This window comes from Balaenoptera ricei, chromosome 1, assembly GCF_028023285.1.
Source record: "Balaenoptera ricei isolate mBalRic1 chromosome 1, mBalRic1.hap2, whole genome shotgun sequence".
Lineage (NCBI taxonomy): Eukaryota > Metazoa > Chordata > Mammalia > Artiodactyla > Balaenopteridae > Balaenoptera > Balaenoptera ricei.
Genome location: NC_082639.1, coordinates 64790104 through 64808506, shown reverse-complemented (window position 1 = coordinate 64808506; position 18403 = coordinate 64790104). Strand labels below are relative to the sequence as shown.

General features: G+C 40.4%; 1 protein-coding gene across 4 annotated transcripts in view; it reads left to right on the top strand.

The window, feature by feature from the left end:
• Positions 1 to 10059, top strand: part of ERICH3 (glutamate rich 3) — a 116997-nt gene extending 106938 nt beyond the window's left edge. For all 4 annotated transcript variants that reach the window (XM_059924526.1, XM_059924509.1, XM_059924518.1 and 1 more), the window contains 2 exons: positions 4591 to 6971; positions 7652 to 10059. In XM_059924526.1, the coding sequence (XP_059780509.1) occupies positions 4591 to 6953 (2363 nt within the window). In that variant the 3' untranslated portion in view covers positions 6954 to 6971; positions 7652 to 10059. The remainder of the gene's footprint in view (positions 1 to 4590; positions 6972 to 7651) is intronic.
• The last annotated feature ends 8344 nt before the right edge of the window (positions 10060 to 18403 follow it).

Below are 18403 nucleotides of genomic sequence, written 5' to 3'. Positions count from 1 at the left end.
ATCAGCAGATGACCTGGCTCTTGGTGATGAGTACTCCAGCTGCAAGAGTGCGCATTAGAGTGACTCAACAGACCATTACTCATACATATCTGGTCAAACAGCCCGTGTCCTTGAAATCAGGTTTCCCTATATTTAGTGGATGACTTTTAAAAAACACCCTGATTTGAATATACGTATGTGTGTGTGGGAGTTGGCGGGGGGAGGGTGATTCATTTTATTCCTCATATGGTCACATTACCCCCACCTCCAATTTTTAATAACAGGCATCAAGCGCTGGGAGGTATATGAGATTTCACTCTATTATCAAGTAAATAAGTTAGCCAGCCACAGTTGCATCAGAAGACACAAGACTCCTGGGTCAGAGAAAAAGGACTTTATTACTCACAACAAATAGAAGCAGCCAGACGATTTGCACTTGTGCTGGTTCCCTGAGCTCCCGTTCCCCCGGGGCAATGTGGAGAGGACCAGGTGACACTTGAACTTGCAGTGGGCTGAATTGCAGAAGGACACTGAGCTTCGAGAATCCATCTTTCATAGTGGGCGTTCAACCAGAGGAGTTCTAGTGTACCTCCCCAAACTTCTGCAATGCAGGTAGAGTAGTTGTTGTCTATTAAATCCAATTCAAGCAAGAAAATATCATACATTGTGCTCAGTGGGAGGGGAGAGTGTAAGGAAGATTTGTTAGGGCTTTCTGTGTGCCAGGCACTGTGCTCAGCATGTTATGGCTTACTCTCACAAGGATTCTGTGAGTCAAGTGTTGCTATTCCCGTTTTATGGATAAGAGAATGAAGGCTTAGAGAAGTATTATTTCCCAAGTTCGTACAACTATGTGGCAGAGCTGGAATTCTCACCCAGGTCTGCCTGACTCCCAAGTACACACTCAGCCACTAAATCAGATTTCCCCTGTTTGTGAACATTGCTCACTTTCTTATATTCATTATTTTTTTCCCCAAAAGCCCATGAGTTTGCTATCAAGAACATGTCGTATTTTTGTACTGATATTTCTTAGAAGGGCTTCAATTACTTTCTCCCTTGCTTCAGAAATGTCATGTCTGACTCCCCTATGTGTGTGTGTGTGTGTGTGTGTGTGTGTGTGTGTGCTTGTAATAGCTCAGCTGGATGCCATTAGCACTTTCTCTCCTAGAATTTAGGCATAGTATATTATTACATGGTGGCTAGGCAATTTTATTACCCTGTATTCCTGAATGTTCCTTAATTCCATAAATTTAGAGGCCAGTTTAGCAAAACAGAGGACTTTCTTTAAATATTTTTCATAACTGACTTTTTTAAAAAACATCTTTATTGGAGTATAATTGCTTTACAATGGTGTGTTAGTTTCTGCTGTATAACAAAGTGAATCAGCTATACATATACATATATCCTCATATCCCCTCCCTCTTGTGTCTCCCTCACACCCTCCCCATCCCACCCCTCTAGGTGGACACAAAGCACCGAACTGATCTCCTTGTGCTATGCGGCTACTTCCCACTAGCTATCTAGTTTACATTTGGTAGTGTATATATGTCAATGCCACTTTCTCACTTCATCCCAGCTTACCCTTCCCCCTCCCCGTGTCCTCAAGTCCATTCTCTACGACTGCGTCTTTATTCCTGTCCTGCCCCTAGGTTCTTCAGAACCATTTTTTAAAAAAATTTTTTAGATTCCATATATATGTGTTAGCATACGGTATTTGTTTTTCTCTTTCTGACTTACTTCACTCTTATGACAGACTCTAGGTCCTTCCACCTCACTACAAATAACGCAATTTTGTTTCTTTTTATGGCTAATATTCCATTGTATATATGTGCCACATCTTTATGCATTCATCTGTCGATGGACACTTAGGTTGCTTCCATGTCCTGGCTATTGTAAATAGAGCTGCAATGAACATTGTGGTACATGACTCTTTTTGAATTATGGTTTTCTCAGGGTATATGCCCAGTAGTGGGATTGCTTGGTTGTATGGTAGTTCTATTTTCAGTTTTTTGAGGAACATCCATACTGTTCTCCATAGTAGCTGTATCAATTTACATTCCCACCAACAGTGCAAGAGGGTTCCCTTTTCTCCACACTCTCTCCAGCATTTATTGTTTGTAGATTTTTTGATGATGGCCATTCTGACTGGTGTGAGGTGATACCTCATTGTAGTTTTGATTTGCATTTCTCGAATGATTAGTGATGTTGAGCTTTCTTTCATGTGTTTGTTGGCAATCTGTGTATCTTCTTTGGAGAAATGTCTATTTAGGTCTTCTGCCCATTTTTGGTTTGGGTTGTTTGTTTTTTTGATATTGAGCTCCATGAGCTGCTTGTAAATTTCAGAGAGTAATCCTTTGTCAGTTTCTTCGTTTGCAAATATTTTCTCCCATTCTGAGGGCTGTCTTTTCATCTTGTTTATGGTTTCCTTTGCTGTGCAAAAGCTTTTAAGTTTCATTAGGTCCCATTTGTTTATTTTTGTTTTAATTTCCATCTCTCTAGGAGGTGGGTCATAAAGGATCTTGCTGTGATTTATGTCATAGAGTGTTCTGCCTATGTTTTCCTCTAAGAGTTTTATGGTGTCTGGCCTTACATTTAGGTCTTTAATCCATTTTGAGTTTATTTTTGTGTATGGTGTTAGGGAGTGTTGTAATTTAATTCATTTACATGTAGCTGTCCAGTTTTCCCAGCACCACTTATTGAAGAGGCTGTGTTTTCTCCATTGTATATTCTTGCCTCCTTTATCAAAGATAAGGTGACCATATGTGCATGGGTTTATCTCTGGGCTTTCTATCTTATTGCATTGATCTATATTTCTGTTTTTGTGCCAGTACCATACTGTCTTGATTACTGTAGCTTTGTAGTATAGTCTGAAGTCAGGGAGCCTGATTCCTCTGACAACTTTTTAATATACTTTCATGCAGGAATTTGAATAACAAATACTATATACAAACATATACTACTAAAGGGACTTGACACATTGTTGTTCCTCATGGTTTTCATTTGCTTTGAATCCAGTAATAATCTGTAACAAAATAAAACAAACTGTATTCTTTCAAGTGAATGGCTCCATGTTCTCTGGGTGAGCATTTGGTTCTATATTTAGTAAATAACTGCTGTGGTATGCTGAGGACCCCCTATAAAAGTCAACACCATCCCTGCTGATAGACCTGAAGTTTCTATGTTACTCATTTGAATAAAGTTACCTTCCAAATACATTTTAAAGGGAAATGTAATGTCTGCTGTTATTGTCTTACTTCAAAATGTTTTATTTTAATAGCCTGCAAGAGGCCAAGGGAAGGCAAAAAGGACAGCCAGGTGGGGTGTTAGGAGAGGAACTGGAGTTATAAGACATTCCCAGATGGGGTATCAGAATGGGACAAAGTGAGTAAGATTAGGGCTTTAGGTTTCTGGGAGATTGTTGGTGATGGGGTGGGGGTGAGATGGCTAGCCAAAAGGGCAAGCAAGAGAAAAAAATGTGAGGAAGGCACACTTGCCTACTTTATAAATTTATATAATTTGGAGGTTGACACGCTGGTTTTATAACTTATTTTATAGCACCTAGTCCAGTGTGTTTTACAAATGAAAAAGATTAGATTGATAGAAAGCATTGAGATGACCATTTTAGAAGTTATCTCCCTAAGTATTATTCTGCAGTTGGAAAATTTAAATGCTTTGGGTATTTGGCCTGAAATGCCTTTATTTATTTTGCATGGATCATTGCAACAGAAATACATGTAGTTGCTAAATAATAAGAAATCTATTTGACGCCTTCTAAGAAACATATTGAACTTGTATTTATTGAAGTATAAAAGCTAGAACACCCAGATTTGCAGGAAATTATGGATGAAAACTTATGAAATACTTCAAGTAGGTTATTTATGTTGAAAATTGTACCAGACTACAAAGTCTTGTCTTGCTCTGTGATCCTGTTTTGCCAAAGGCAAATCAGTTTCTGAATGTAGATCGGAGGTATTCTGACCTATAATACAAATTTGTGTCTTTAGTAAAAAGTCTTACCTTGAACTACAAAGTTATTTGATGACTATATATAGATATAGTAGCTTTAATGGGAGTAATGTATGGGATAATGATCAGCTCACATTGTATTATGATTCTGTTGCTAAATGCCCATATGAGTACAAGAAACATAAGCTAACAGGCATATTATGGTGCTATAGGGAACAATGATTCTTAAGATTAAGTCCTCACTATTTTCCTTGTTGCATAATTTTTTTCTGCAAGTCCTAATATTTCAAATGAAAGTGGTATATGTGTGTGTGTGTGCGTGTGACAGAGAGAGAGAAAGAGAGACATTTTATTATTTTAAGACATGGACTTTTTGTTTGTTTTCAACATTTCTGATGTTCAATTTTCCTTTAATACCAACGTGCCCATTAAATTTGATACCATTTCTTTTCATCACAAAAAGCCATCGTTAAATTATGGTACATGTTATAGTCAATGGCATCCTAGAACCAAGAAAATGTTGTATAGATAATATAAGTAGCCCCTTGATATTATATATAAATATCTCTTATATATCTAAGATTTTTTGTAATATCTCCTCCCTGCACCTTGATTAAAGTAACCTTGATTTCTAACCTTATTTTATAGCACCGAACAGGAATTTAGTGGTGGACGAAAGGGCAGCACTCAGCTCAAACAAGGAATCCAAGCAAGTTGCATCAGAAGAGCATACACTGGAGAAGAAAGACGCAGTGGAGGAAGATGAAGGTCCCCAACACAGGGATGCTGACACAGAAGAAAAAGGGGATGCAGCACCGTGGGGAAAAGCAGGGGTTCATGAGGTTCCCTTGGGGCAGTGGAAGCCAACAGTAGAGCAGCCGGCATTAGTAGGACAGTTTACAGAGGAAAGTAATATCCCTCAGGGCGTAGTAGGTGGGGCAGAGGCAGAAGCAGAAGGGGATAGAAGGCCACAAAAAGAGGGGTTAGACCCCAGAGGACGAGAGGCAGCAAGAGATTCTGGAGGTCTGAGTGAAGGCGAGGCTTCCGAGGAGCAGGCCCTGAAGCAGACGGTGCTGGAGACGGACACGGCAGCTTCCGACGGGGAGCAGGGTGAGGGGAAGGCCGTGCTTACAAGCCAGGCAGCAGCCCTGAAGTCACAGAGCGCTCAGGAGGCAGCGGCCCTGAGAGAGGCGGCGAGGCCGGAGGAGGGAGAGCCTGAGGGAGCGGCTGTGAGCGGGGCCGGGTCTGCACAGCCAGGTGTGGGGGACAGTGAGGGGGAAGCGTCCACAGACCTAGAGGACGTGGGACCCGGAGAAGACGCTACATCCGAGAGAGAGGAGGGTTTAGAAGAGGCCATACTGCGGGGAGAGGAGCCAGCCAGGGAGAGGGGGGCAGTTCTGGGAAGGGAAACGCCCTTGAGCTCCTCGACTTCTGTGAAGGCCCAGGCAACTCGCACGGGGGTGTTGGAGGACAGCCTCGAGGAACTTCGTAAGGCCCCTGTGGAAAGGGAGGGGGCTGAGATGGAGGCAGAGTGTAAGACGGAAGATGAGAGGAAAGACGTGTCACCTGAGGAATTAGATGCAGCGCGCGAGAGAAGGACAGCTGAGAGGCCGAAGCCACCTCTGGGGGAAACCGAATCCGAGAGGGAAGCGGTGACAAGGACAAAGGCGCTTCAGGATGAAGACACTTTAGAAGAAGAGCAAAAGTTGCAAGAGGAAGAGGGGGAACCCATGAAGGAAGTAAGACCCGAGGAAGAGACACAAGCCCCCCAAAATGACACGGGGCGTGATGCTGAGGTTGAAGCAGCCATGAGGGCGTCTGAGCTGACTGGAGACGCAGGGCCGCGAGGGGAGGCTCCACTGAGAGAGCGAGAGGAGGCCATGTCTGAAGCATGCCCTGGATTTGAAGAGTCCCTGGGAGACATAACGGTCTGGGGGAAAGAAGGAGGAGGAAGACTGAGAGAAGCTGGAGACACAGGGCCCAGAGGCAGAGCAGAGCTGCTCGTCCGGGAGAACGTGGCCCCCGCAGGGCAGGACGGGGGCCCGAGCCCTGCAGGAGGCGGGGTGTCAGGAGCTCCCGAAAGCGAGCCCTCGGGGAAGGCGCAGACACCCGGGGCTGCCGGCGAGGCCCGGGAGTGCGCAGCCAAAGATCAAGCCAGCCTGATGGGCTGGGAGGGGAGGGATGAAGAAGGGCCTTTACAGGGGCCACAGGGAGTGGCTGTCCCAGCCATGATCCAAGAAGATGCTCCCGAGGGAGACTCCACCGTGGCAGGAAAGTTGAGTGAAGAAGTGATGGATGAGGACCCAGAGGAGGCGGCGGAGGAAGAGTGCACGCTGGGGGTAGGGCTGATGAAGAGCAGGGCCACCGAGGGGGACGGGGGCTTGCGGGCCGTGGCTGCAGCTGGGGAAGACGGCCACCAAGGAGGAGGAGCGGCCGGACCAGCCGCAGAGCGGGAGGCGTCGGCAGGTTCAAAGCCAGCTGCGGGGCAAACAGAAGCACGTGAAGCCCCCTCCTTTTCAGATGTGGCAGGGGAGGAAAGCTGGCACAGAGTGGGTGAGACACTAGGAGAAACGGCAGCTGCAGAGAAGGTGGCGGTCGAGGAAAGAGCGCTGAGCGGGGAGGAGGTGCCCGCGACCGAGGAGGCGACAGTGACTTGGGAGACGGAGGCTGCGGTCAAAGCTCCAGGGGAACCTTCTGACCTGGAAGGGAGGGCCCCACTGCCAGGGCCGGCTCGGGAGGGAGGGGAAGCTAAACCCACACAGGAGGTGGAGTCTGTGGGAGAGGAGGCAGGGACGCGGAGCCCTGAGGAGGGGCAGGAGTCGGGGGCAGCTGAAGAATTCAGACTGGGATTATCCCAAGAGAGAGGGTCAGAGCCCAGGAGAGAGAGTGCACGGGACGCAGGAACACTCTCTGGAAAGCTCAATTGCACTGGGACCCAAGAGAAGCAAGAGCATGCAGTGCACAGAGGAAGTGAAGACCCAGATGTTTCGCTGAACCACAGGAAGGCCTAAGAGCCTTCGCGGCTGATGGTGAGTTTAAGCCTGACCTGTCTGCAGGATTAAACAGATCCCCCCACCTGGGGTCTTCTCCCCTTTGGGTTGGCTCATGCCTTTCTCAGTGTCTGCACACACACACACACTCTTCAATTCTGGGCTGCTGAGCCCCAAGCCCATCAGGACGGGGGACTGGGTGAGACGGACAGGGTGGCCAAAGCCACACAGGGACCAGTTTCTATCCCCTTTGCAGCTCTAAGTCACAGCCCCTGTCTCTGCAAGCACAGCTCTCTGAAGCAGTGAGATCCTCCTTGCCTCCCTTACAGGGCCCCAGAGATGGGTACAGAGGAGAACGTGTGCCACAGGGACAGGTCACAGGGGGAAAGGCTTAAACTCTATTCCAGAATTAATTTCCCTTTGTGATTGTCTGCCTTTAAATGGGCTCTATGTCTCCATTCTGCACTTTTGTGAAGTTTAATAAATATATATAACATATATCTGTAACATATGTTAAAATATTTAAAACATATATATATATATGTTAAAATATATATATATAGATGTAAAATATTGAAGATTGTAACTAAAGACCAAAATTATTTCCAACATTTCCTTGTGTTCCTGCTATTTCCTTGATGCCCTCGTATCCTTAGCGCCTGGTTGCTACTATCCTGAGTGACTATATTCAGAGTCCTATCCTTTTTATTATTTTTCAGGATATTTTCAAGACATCTTCTGGAAGACTTAGGGCGGAGGAGAAGGATCACCTGAGCATCTCACCAGAACTTTAGATTTTTTTTTTTTTAACATCTTTATTGGCGTATAATTGCTTTACAATGGTGTTTTAGTTTCTGCTGTATAACAAAGTGAATCAGCTAATGAGGACTTTAGATTTTATCTTTTTTTGTTTTTTTAAATCCCTGTGCTTGTCTGAGCAGTTCCCAGTCGGCCAATGCTGGTCTGTAGCACCTCAAGTACCTTGAGAAGAGCTGCTCAGATGCTCCCTGGGGTGCCGGTTCCTAATGGAGGACTGGGAGGCTGATACCTAAGTCTACATAGTTAACATGTCTACATTCAAATCAAATTGATAGTTTTCAAATGTTTGACTTTTACCAAAGATTACCTGAAAGTCCCAGTCCTGATGTCTGGGGTTTGTTTAAATTCCTTTTAATTTATAATCACATATTAGTCCCAGGTTCATACATGAGCGTTTTATTTACAATCTGTGGCTTTGGCTGTGAAAATGAGCTCTAAATGTCCTTCCCAGTATACTCAGTGCTAAAGATTGCTCCAGACCTGTAAGTCCTTCCAGAAAAGGATTCCATGGCATGTCTATTCACTTACACTTAGAAATAATCATGCTTTCTATTTATGCCAGATGAGTAATTTTAAGTGTAAATCTTGTTTCAAATTGCCCTTTGTTTTTGCGTGTTTCCGTAGTCTTGCTTTCTGAGGTAGACAGGTAAATGCTTGTGGCATTTCATTCCTGGGGGCCTTATTTATAGGGCCACTCAATTTAAATCGATGTAGTAAATAATTTAGCTGCGTAAAATGAGTAACAATCATTATAGCAGGTAAACATTGCACATCAGTCCATACACCAACATTCTAGACTCTAGACTCTGGCTGGTGTCATTCAATGGAAAAGAAACTTGGATTAAATTAGCATACTGCTCACCTTCCAAAGTTCTGTTATTTCAAACCTCTGAACTAACCCTGCAGTGCATTGCAAATCCACGGTCACAACTTCTTTCTAAATTACCCCTGCCCCCATATCACTAGGAATAGTTGTGTATCAGTGTGCCCCTTGGGGATTTTGACTTCCTTGTGATAGCTTTCTTTGTTCATATGCCAGTGCCCCAAAGGGCACATATGTTTGGCCATCTTTTCATTATGTGAGGAGGTGAAAGAAAATGTCCTAAAGCAGTGATTCTCCAGTTATGCTACACATTAGACTTTCATGGGGCACTTTCATGAATGATTCAATCCCTGGCCCTACCCCAGAGATTCAGATCGAATTAGTTTTAGATGGGTGTAGGTATCAGTTTTTTGTTTTGTTTTGTTTTTTAATTCTTCAGTTGGTTTTACAATGTAGGCAAAATTGAGAACTGCTGCCCTAATCATTATACAATCCATACTGGCTGCCCTGTGTCCCTAAGGACCAGGCATATTATCTTTATTTTTTTTTTATCTTTATAGATGTGTTTCATTTTAATAAAGGAGTCATTCAGTGATCAAAGGTATAATGGACCAGTGGTTCTCACAACGTGGTCCCTTGATCAGGATATCAGCATCACCCAGAACTGTTCCAAATACAAATTCCTGCCTTCATCTCATACCCATTAAATTGGAGACTCAGTGGGTGAGGCAGAGCCATTGGTGTTCTAATAAGCCCTCTGGGTAATTCTGATGTACCCTCTAGTCTGAAAACTGCTGTCACGGACTATTGATTGTTTTGAGGATTGGTCTCAGTTGGAAAATGGATTGCAGAAGCATTGTGTACTTTGTCTCTCTTTCTGTCTCTCTTTTACCATCTGTCTCTCTTCTCTCTTTTTCTTTTTTCTCTAGGCAATGGTACTCACTCTAAAAGTGATGACCTCAACTTTAAACTCATTTTTATTGGGAATGTAATGATATATATGTGAAGTCCTTCAGCCCCACCCCCTACTGAGGACGAGCATCTCTCATGGCACATCATAGATCTCCATTGTCTTACATTTTATGAGTGGATTTCATCTACATTATATCCAATTTCATTTATTACTGAGCTGTATTACTGTGGCGTTCTACAGTATTTTTTCGCTGCTCTCAACCTCATTGTTACAGAGCACTTTGAATACATAGCACCTTATGGGAAAGATTGTAAACTTGTTAATTCCATTGAAGAATGAGTTTTGTACAATGTGCTAAATGGAAATTGCATTGGATTATTTTTATATTTAACACATTCCATCAAAACATTCTGTAAAATTATACTACAGTCTGCATGTGGGTTTAACTGTGAAATTCAGTGTTGTGATAGTTCGATGAAGTGAATTCTTTCTCTGCAAATACTATATTGATAAAATTATTTTATGTTCGACTGAACTGATTATTTATTCTAGTTTCATTATTAAAAGCATAAATAAACCATATGTTTACAGATAAGACATGAATGGTCCTTTATAAATAAGACTAGACTTTTAAAATCTTCTTTGTCCTTTCCTTACAAAATTTAAACTCCATAGAGTAGAGCAGAGAGAATTATTTTCATGGGGCTGTATTTTTTGAATATATGTGTTTATATTGACTGCGTTCATATATGTCTTTTCACATACATGGAATAATATCAGAGAGGAAAATTGTTATCATTATTTCATAGATAAGTAAATAGAAGCTCAGTTAAGTGGCTTGTCTAAAATTATGGTCAATCTCATGTCTTCTCACTCCAAACTCTGACTTTTTTTTTATCACATACACTTCCTTCTAGGAAGAGGAATATTAAATAGATACTAAGATGCTAAATGTGAATCTCTACATATTTTTGTTTACTTGTAGAAGTAAAAATCAAATCTCATGCATGTATCTTTTATTGATAAGAAAAGGATTATAGTTCCAGTCATTATTGATCAAAGAATATGATAGATTATTTAAATAATTCAAGAGAGGAATAGACAACCAAAGTAAAGATAGGCAGAATGAGGTTATTTGAATTTCTTGAGTTAAGCCTTTCCTATGGCTTTGTAAAGTCTTGTGTTGTAAATATAAATTACAGTTGAGTAGTTTAAAACTTCTAAGATCAATAATTTTGCCACAATGACTGCCATTGGAAATCATTATTTGAGAAAAGAAAAGAAGGCTGTAAAAAAGATGCATCTAGCGTGTGAAGTATTCCAACAGCTTCAAGGACTGTGGCCCTTGAGAGGCCACTTCTGACCTGGGGTAATATTTTCTTCTAGTCTCCTATACCACCTGTGTCATTTGAAAGATATTCCCAGTTGTCGTGGCCAGCGGCAAGAGGTACAAAGAACAGGGAAATAAATACAGCTGGAATTCTTTAAAAGTTGCTGTCAAACTCACCCTTTTTTTCCCCCTTTATTATGTTTTCTCCTTCCCTCTAATATCATGCCCTGTGACAGGAAAACTATGCTCTTTAAAATAACAGAAAACATAAACTCTACGATAAAATGCTGGATGTTTGAGAATGCACATTCCCTTTGAAATTCCTATCAGAAGTCTCAGACTGTTTAATAATCTTTGCAACCTTATAATATTTTGGAGTGATGCAAACCCCATTTTTTACTAGGGAAAATGAGGTACACAGAGATACCTGAAATAGATAAGCTGATACCAAAGAATATATAAGAACTAGCTCTTTGTCTCCTTTGTCAAATGTTTCCTGGTCCTATTAAATATCTGCTTATGATTAAAGGGCATAGGAAGGACAAAATTATAGGAGAAATCTCGCACTTGTTCAGGAGCTTGGTACTAATGTGACACAGAGACCCTCAAGCTGGTGTGGGTGTACCTCTGAGGGGAGATGAAGATTTTCAAGGGATCCACTGCTAAGGCTACTTTGTAGACGTCAACCTCCATATGTATTTTTGTCATAAAATGGACCTGTCTGAGAGCTAGCCTGCAGTCAAGGCTAATCTCCCTTTTGCCAATCTCCCATTCTCTCTTCATAATAGAGACCAACTCTTCATCCGTTTACCAATTTTACTATGTTGTCTCTGGGATGACACAAATGACAAAAGAACGATTTGAAATATGGGGCAGATATTGAGAAAGGGAATGACCTTAATGGCTGGTTAATAAATCCTTCTGCAAGTCAAGTGGTTTTCAAATCTTTGTTTTCAAGAACATTAAATTAGGACCTAATTGACTTGTCAGCTGATAAGCCACTTAAATCATTTTTGGTATTTCATCAGTCCGTGATTTTTGCAGAACATACAGTCAAAACTACTGAAGATAGTATATATTTCAGGTTTTGCAGGACATACAGTCAAAACTACTCAATCCTGACATTTCAGGGCAAAAGCAGCCATAGACAATACTTAAACAAATGGGTGTGTAAACTTTATTTACAAAGGAAGGTGGACTGCCAAATTTTGCCCGAGGACTGTAGTTTGCTAACCTGTGCTTTTGAAAAGCAATCAGCTTCCATAACTATGCAGACTAATCCTCACCTGCAACTCCCCAATCCCCACCATTTCATATGCCACAGAAATTTCAGTTTTCAAAAATGTGCCTTAGTCACAAAAGTTTGGAAACAACTGGCACAAAGGAACTAATTGCCCTTTCACTCCTCGGTGTAATAAGAATGATTTAGTACAATCTTCCTCTCTTTTTAAGACTATTATTAAAAAGCTTCACTTTAGCCAGGTTTTCAATCTCTCCTTCCACACCGTTACCATCTTCTCCAGTCCATCTGTTAGAATGCAAGTGTGAGATGTTGTGAGGAAGGGAAAAGGAACTGTAGAGTTGTGACAATTACATTTCCTGTAACACAGGCTTACTTGTTGTGCAATAGAATGTCAGCCCCATGAGAGAAGAGACATGGTCTGCTCTGGTCCATGTTCAATTCCCTGTGTCAAGAGCAGTGGCTGCACATGGCACACACTCAATAAATATCTGGTAAAAGGATGACTAACAGCTAAAATGCAGAGGTAATGCTGTTACACATTCTGGAAATTTTTAAGCCTAAATTTAATTGATGTTGATAGGATGCAGGAAGTATCTGAATTTGTGGACTGAAGAGAAAATGGTCATTATTTTCATAAAACATTAGAGGTAATAGGGACCCTGGAGATCAAAAGTTCCACGAGCACCTCTGTACGTATCAGATTGAGAAAGCAGAGACCCAGCGGGTCTGAGGAATAGGCTACACACTGGTGAGGGACAAAGCAGGATTGCAACTCCTATCTTTAGTCTAGAGCTTATTTCACTTCACAATGCTGCTCCTCATTAGTCAGATTTTCTCGTTAGAGGTAAAGAATCCCAATTTCTAATCAAATTCACCCTCTAAAACTTGGTGTTTTTTCAGTTTTGTTTTTTAGAACAGCTAATTTTGTTCTTGCTTTGCAAATGCTGAAATACAAGTTTTCAAATGCGGCTTAAGTGAAATATTTTGGTCGTCTGAATTACAGATGTCCTGAGGTTTGTCATTGCCTGTTTATAATCCCCACTGAGAATGCAAAAATTTATGGTTAGAGACAGCAGAAGCACCACATATTAGTTATTTTATGCATACACGGGCGCACGCGTGTGCACACACACATCTGCCATTGATTAATTTAAAGAAAAGAAAATCTTTGAGAATGAATGGAAACTCTCCCCACTGAACGAATCATAATGTTAGTGGCTCCCTACTAAGCACAGAACTCTCCAGTAGAATTCAACAAATTACAAACCTATCTAAGCATAAACAAATCGGCTTAACAAACTCAAATCTGAATCACTGGTTCTCAAATTTGGCTGTACCTTAGAATTCCCCGGAGATTTTTTTAATCTCTGGGGGTGAGGTTTGGGCCACAGGACTTAAAAAAATCTCCCCAGGTGATTACTATTGGGAGCCAAGGCTTTTCTCCACAGATCTCAATTCTGAATAACTACTGAGATTAAAAGGTAGATGTTAATGTGATTTCAGAAGCCTAATTTAAATCGGTATAATACAGCTTAACACATTATGCTTTTACTATCTTATTCATTTTATTCTTTTACTCTTTTATTTCTTTACTCATTAAGCCTCACAATGCTATGAGGAAGGTACTATTAGCCCCATTTTATAGGTGATGAAACGGAGACACAAAAAGAAGTAACATATTCAAGTTGTAAAGCTAGGAAGTGTCACAGATGGGGTTTAACCCAGAAAAAAAATGGCTCCATCTGGAGCAGGAGATCTCAAAGTTTAGCTTTGAATTAGAATCACCTGGAGGGCCTTTTAAATTCGAATGTGCTGGGTCCCACTCCTAGAATTTCCAATTAATTAGGGCTGTACGGCACCCGAGAATCTGCATTTCTAACAAATCCCCACATGCTGCTGATGTTGTTGAGCCAGGGACCAGACCTTGAGAAGCTAGAGTTCAAACTGTGTTTTAAAAAGGCCACCAGGTGACACTGATGCACGCTGAGCTGTGAGAACCAGCGTTCTCAAATGTTCTCAGCCTGGGCTGCACATTAGAACTCACTGGGAGGTTTTGAAAAATCCTGACATCCAGGCTGCACCCAGACCATTAGAATCTCTGGGTGTAGGACTGGGTACCAGTCTCTTTGAAAGCTCCCCGTGCAGCTGGGGTAGAGAACCACTGCTTTAGAGTCTACTCTCTTAGCCAGAACTTTGAATCCTGCCCTTCACACCACAAAGATGAGGGCTTCCAACACACAGTACCACTACAATTGCAAGGATAATGCTGGAGTCATCTTCTGTTGCCCGAGAGGCTGTATTTGAGTCATACCCTATTAGACTACAATAAATATCCTTCTCTTCGCTGCTGAGGCCTCTTCTAGAGGGGATTGCTTCTCAATGGCAATTAGATTCTGTTGTTTTCAAATCTTAATCTCCATTTGCAAACTGTAAGATCTGTGAAGCTGAGTCTCAGTAGATTTGTGGCTGATTAGCCTCTGGACAGCCATGGAGAGCTGAGCGCCACTTCTCAGTAGAAGAACTTGTGCTCCTGGCAATTCCTAGCCCATGTGTCTCCTAAGGCTCAGTGCACTTTCCAATCCTTGAAAAGGATTGTGTACCCTGAGCCACCCAAGTCAAGGGGTTGCCTCTCAACTGAGTGCCTCTAACCAGTGTGATAAATAGCTCCACACCTGTCCAGTCCACACCTGGCAAACAGGTGCCTCAGTTGATCCTAAAGGGTTGGGGAAGGGCTAAATCACAGATTATATTCACTTTGCCTCTCAACAGTTATGTCCAGGGAAAATCAGAGTAGAATGAACAAGAACGATTTGAAGAGAACCAACAAAGAGAAAAATAAATTAGATAAGGATAGCCTTGAGGGAAAGAGACAGAAAGGGACAGAGGTAGTCTCCATTCTACCTGTTGGTATATAATAGTGTTTTCCGCTTATAGGTTACTATCACATGTACCTTACATTGTTCTCATGAAGTAGAATCTAGTGGCAAACAGAAGAAGATAGGGCAGGTACAGTTGGCCCTCTGTAGCCCACTGTACCTGCCCTATCTTCTGTTCCGCATCTGCAGATTCAACCAATGGCAGATCGAAAATATTTTTTAAAAAATTCCAGAAAGTTTCAAAAATCAAAACTTGAATTTGCCGTGTACTGGAAACTGTTTACATAGCATTTACATTTTATTTACAATTATTTACATAGCATTTACATTGTATTAGGTAATATAAGTAATCTAGAGATGATTTAAAGCATACAGGAGGATGTGCATAGATTATATTCAAACACTACATCATTTTATATAAGAGACTTCAGCATCCTTGGATTTTGGTATCCATGGGGGGGGTCCTGGAACCAATGCCCCTTGGATACTAAGGGATGACTGTATTTTTTTAAATTGAGCTAACAATTATTTATAATATTATATAAGTTTTATGTGTATAATGTAAACAAAAAGAACAAAGAGTGTTGCTCATCATCCCAATATGCAAAGGTTAAGTCACAATCCATTGCAGTCACCCACTGACAGAGCACCCTAAGGAGAATTCATCTAGATAGTTAACATGCATATCTGAGGAAGAATTTCAGTGACCCTAGATTCTCGCATCTTCCCATACATAGAAAAGCACTAAAATTATTAACTTGAGATTAACTGTAGTTTATGATTAGCAGTGAACTGTTACCAAGATGTATGCTTGACTATACATATTTCCCAGCCAAAAAATTTATATATATCCTGGCTCCACCCCTACCTCTTCAGGTTAAACTGAGAGGCTGTTTCCCAGGTTATAGTCCTTAGTAAGTTCCCCAAATAAAACTTAACTAATAACTTTTATGTTGTGCATTTTTCTTTAAGCTGATACCATTATATTTCTGCTTCTGTATACCCTACAATGTGCTCACCACCAAAAGTTTATTTTCCATCCATCACCATACAGTTGATCCCCTTTACCCACTCTCTGCCCCCCTCACTCTTTCCCCTCTGGTAATCACTACTCTGTATCTCTGTGTTTGTTTTTGTTTGGTTTGGTTTGTTCATTTATTTTGTGTTTGTTTGTTAGTTTTTCTGCAGCCACTATTGAAAACAGTATGGAGATTCTCAAAAAATTAAGAATAGAACTACCATATGACACACTTCTGGGTATTTATCCAAAGAATACAAAAACAGTAGTCTGAAAAGATGTATGCACCCGCCATGTTCATCACATTATTTACAACAGCCAAGATATGGAAACAACCTAAGTATCCATCAACAGATGAATGGATAAAGAAGATGTGGTATAATATATATACAATGGAATACTACTCAGCCATAAAAAGATGAAATCTTACCATCTGCAGTAACATGGATGGACCTTGAGGAATGACTGTATTTTAATTCCTATTTTAGAGATGAGCAAAAAAGTTCTGAGACTTTTTCACCTTTTGTTCCTTAAAGTTGTATTCTGTGTAATTTCTTTAGAGCTATCTGCCAATTCTTTTCTATTTATCTGTCTAATCTTCTATTTAATGCATTCATTGTACTTGTACTTTCAACAATTTTATTTTTCATTTCTTAAAGTTGTATTCAGTCTTTAATCCAAGTCTACCTGTTCATTTTTTTTTTCACAAAAACTGTTCATCTCTCTGTTTCTCATTCCATGTCAAGTCCATCAGTAAGCCTTAGTCATGTCTATATTCAAAGCATATTGAGAGACATATTGAAATATAACAATTCAATATTGATTTTGAAATATTCAAAATGAATTAATATGTAATCCAAAGATAGCTAAAAAGTGATATAAAATTGTTAAAACTTACTATTTATTATAAGTCACTGATATCCACAAAAACTTTTGATATTTTTCTGTAATAGGCATAAAATAAGAATGAAATATAATTGACTACGGGGGAAAAAAGAGAAGTATAAAAACAACTTATACAGAAACTAAATTGAATCTCCAAAGGGTGCCAGAAACCTAAGGTATATGTACCTGTACCACCTCTATCAACATTTAAAGTGGAGAAAGGGTCTATAAAACTGCATGATAAAACTTTAGGATAATATTACAGTGGCAATAATCATCAATAGTATTGACAGCAAATTTTCTTATAAGAGCAAAACAAATTTAAAAATATATGAATAGATGCACAGTGATATTATATTTTCACTTATTAGTCAGAACATCTCCCAACCCACCAGATGTCTACTACCAACACTAGACCTATTTCTTCATTTTACCAGGCATGTGATTGTATTATCTACTAAAACACCCTCTCCTTTAACTACAAAACTGCAAATCTATCTGTTCATTTTGATGGTCCCATGCTGCTTGCTAATTTTTTCCTACTTTGTGTCATTTTATTTTTAGAATTTCTTTAAGTACTGTATGCATAGCTACTTTCTATTCCAAAACCGATTCTTCTAATATCTGATATCTTCGGTGTCTGGAACTGTAGCTTGTTATTTCTGTTGAGTTTCATTCATGGTGGTTTGTTTCTCATTTGTCTGTGAGTATTGTGTTAATTTTAGTTTGTGAATAATCCTTTCAGGGTCCAGTTTAGTGTGCCAATCTTTAATAAATTTCCCCCTCACTGTTGGCGCAAGTCTTAGTCACCAGTTTCAGTACTAATAGCCCATTGCCCTCAGGGCAACCTTGTTTTTCCCTTGTCCTTACCTGATCACCGATGGTTTTAGCTCACCTTTTCTTTTTTTTTTTTTTTTAAGTGTTTCCTTATTCACTGCAAATTCAGTAATAAAGTAAAAATTTTAATTTTATGCAGGTTCTACTTATACTGGGAAAGCCCTTCAAATTATTGAGTCCTTATGTTACAAAAGACAGACTTTTGACATAATCTTCAAAATATTTATATCATTTAATTGTAAAGTGAGAGAATATATTTTTTCAAATATTCACAGTTACAAATTCCCAATAAAGTTCAGGTTGACTATGAAGATACTAGCGATTGAGACTAAATTTTTCCACAACTAAAGCTTCTTAAATGATGGTTTAACACAATTGTCTTAAAATGGTTGGGAAGAGATTTTTAAATCACAATGCTCTTGTTATTGGCATTTAACATTGTAATGCTCTTTTTAGTGGCATTTAAAATTGTAACGCTCTTGTTAGTGATATTTCTTCCCTTATATCAACTTTAAGGAAGAGTTCACATATGGGTCAAGGAAACAACTAGGTTGTATGAAACTTTCTAGTAGAGAAGCAAAGGAGTAGTCTACCCTCTGAATACCTCATTTTTTTTTTTTTTCACTCTTTTGTAATTTGTCCACTGTAGCTGGTAGCATAAGATGGGCTCAGGGCCTCTTTCTACTCAGAGGTAAGTAATAGGTCCCTTTAAAAATGGGAGTAGACC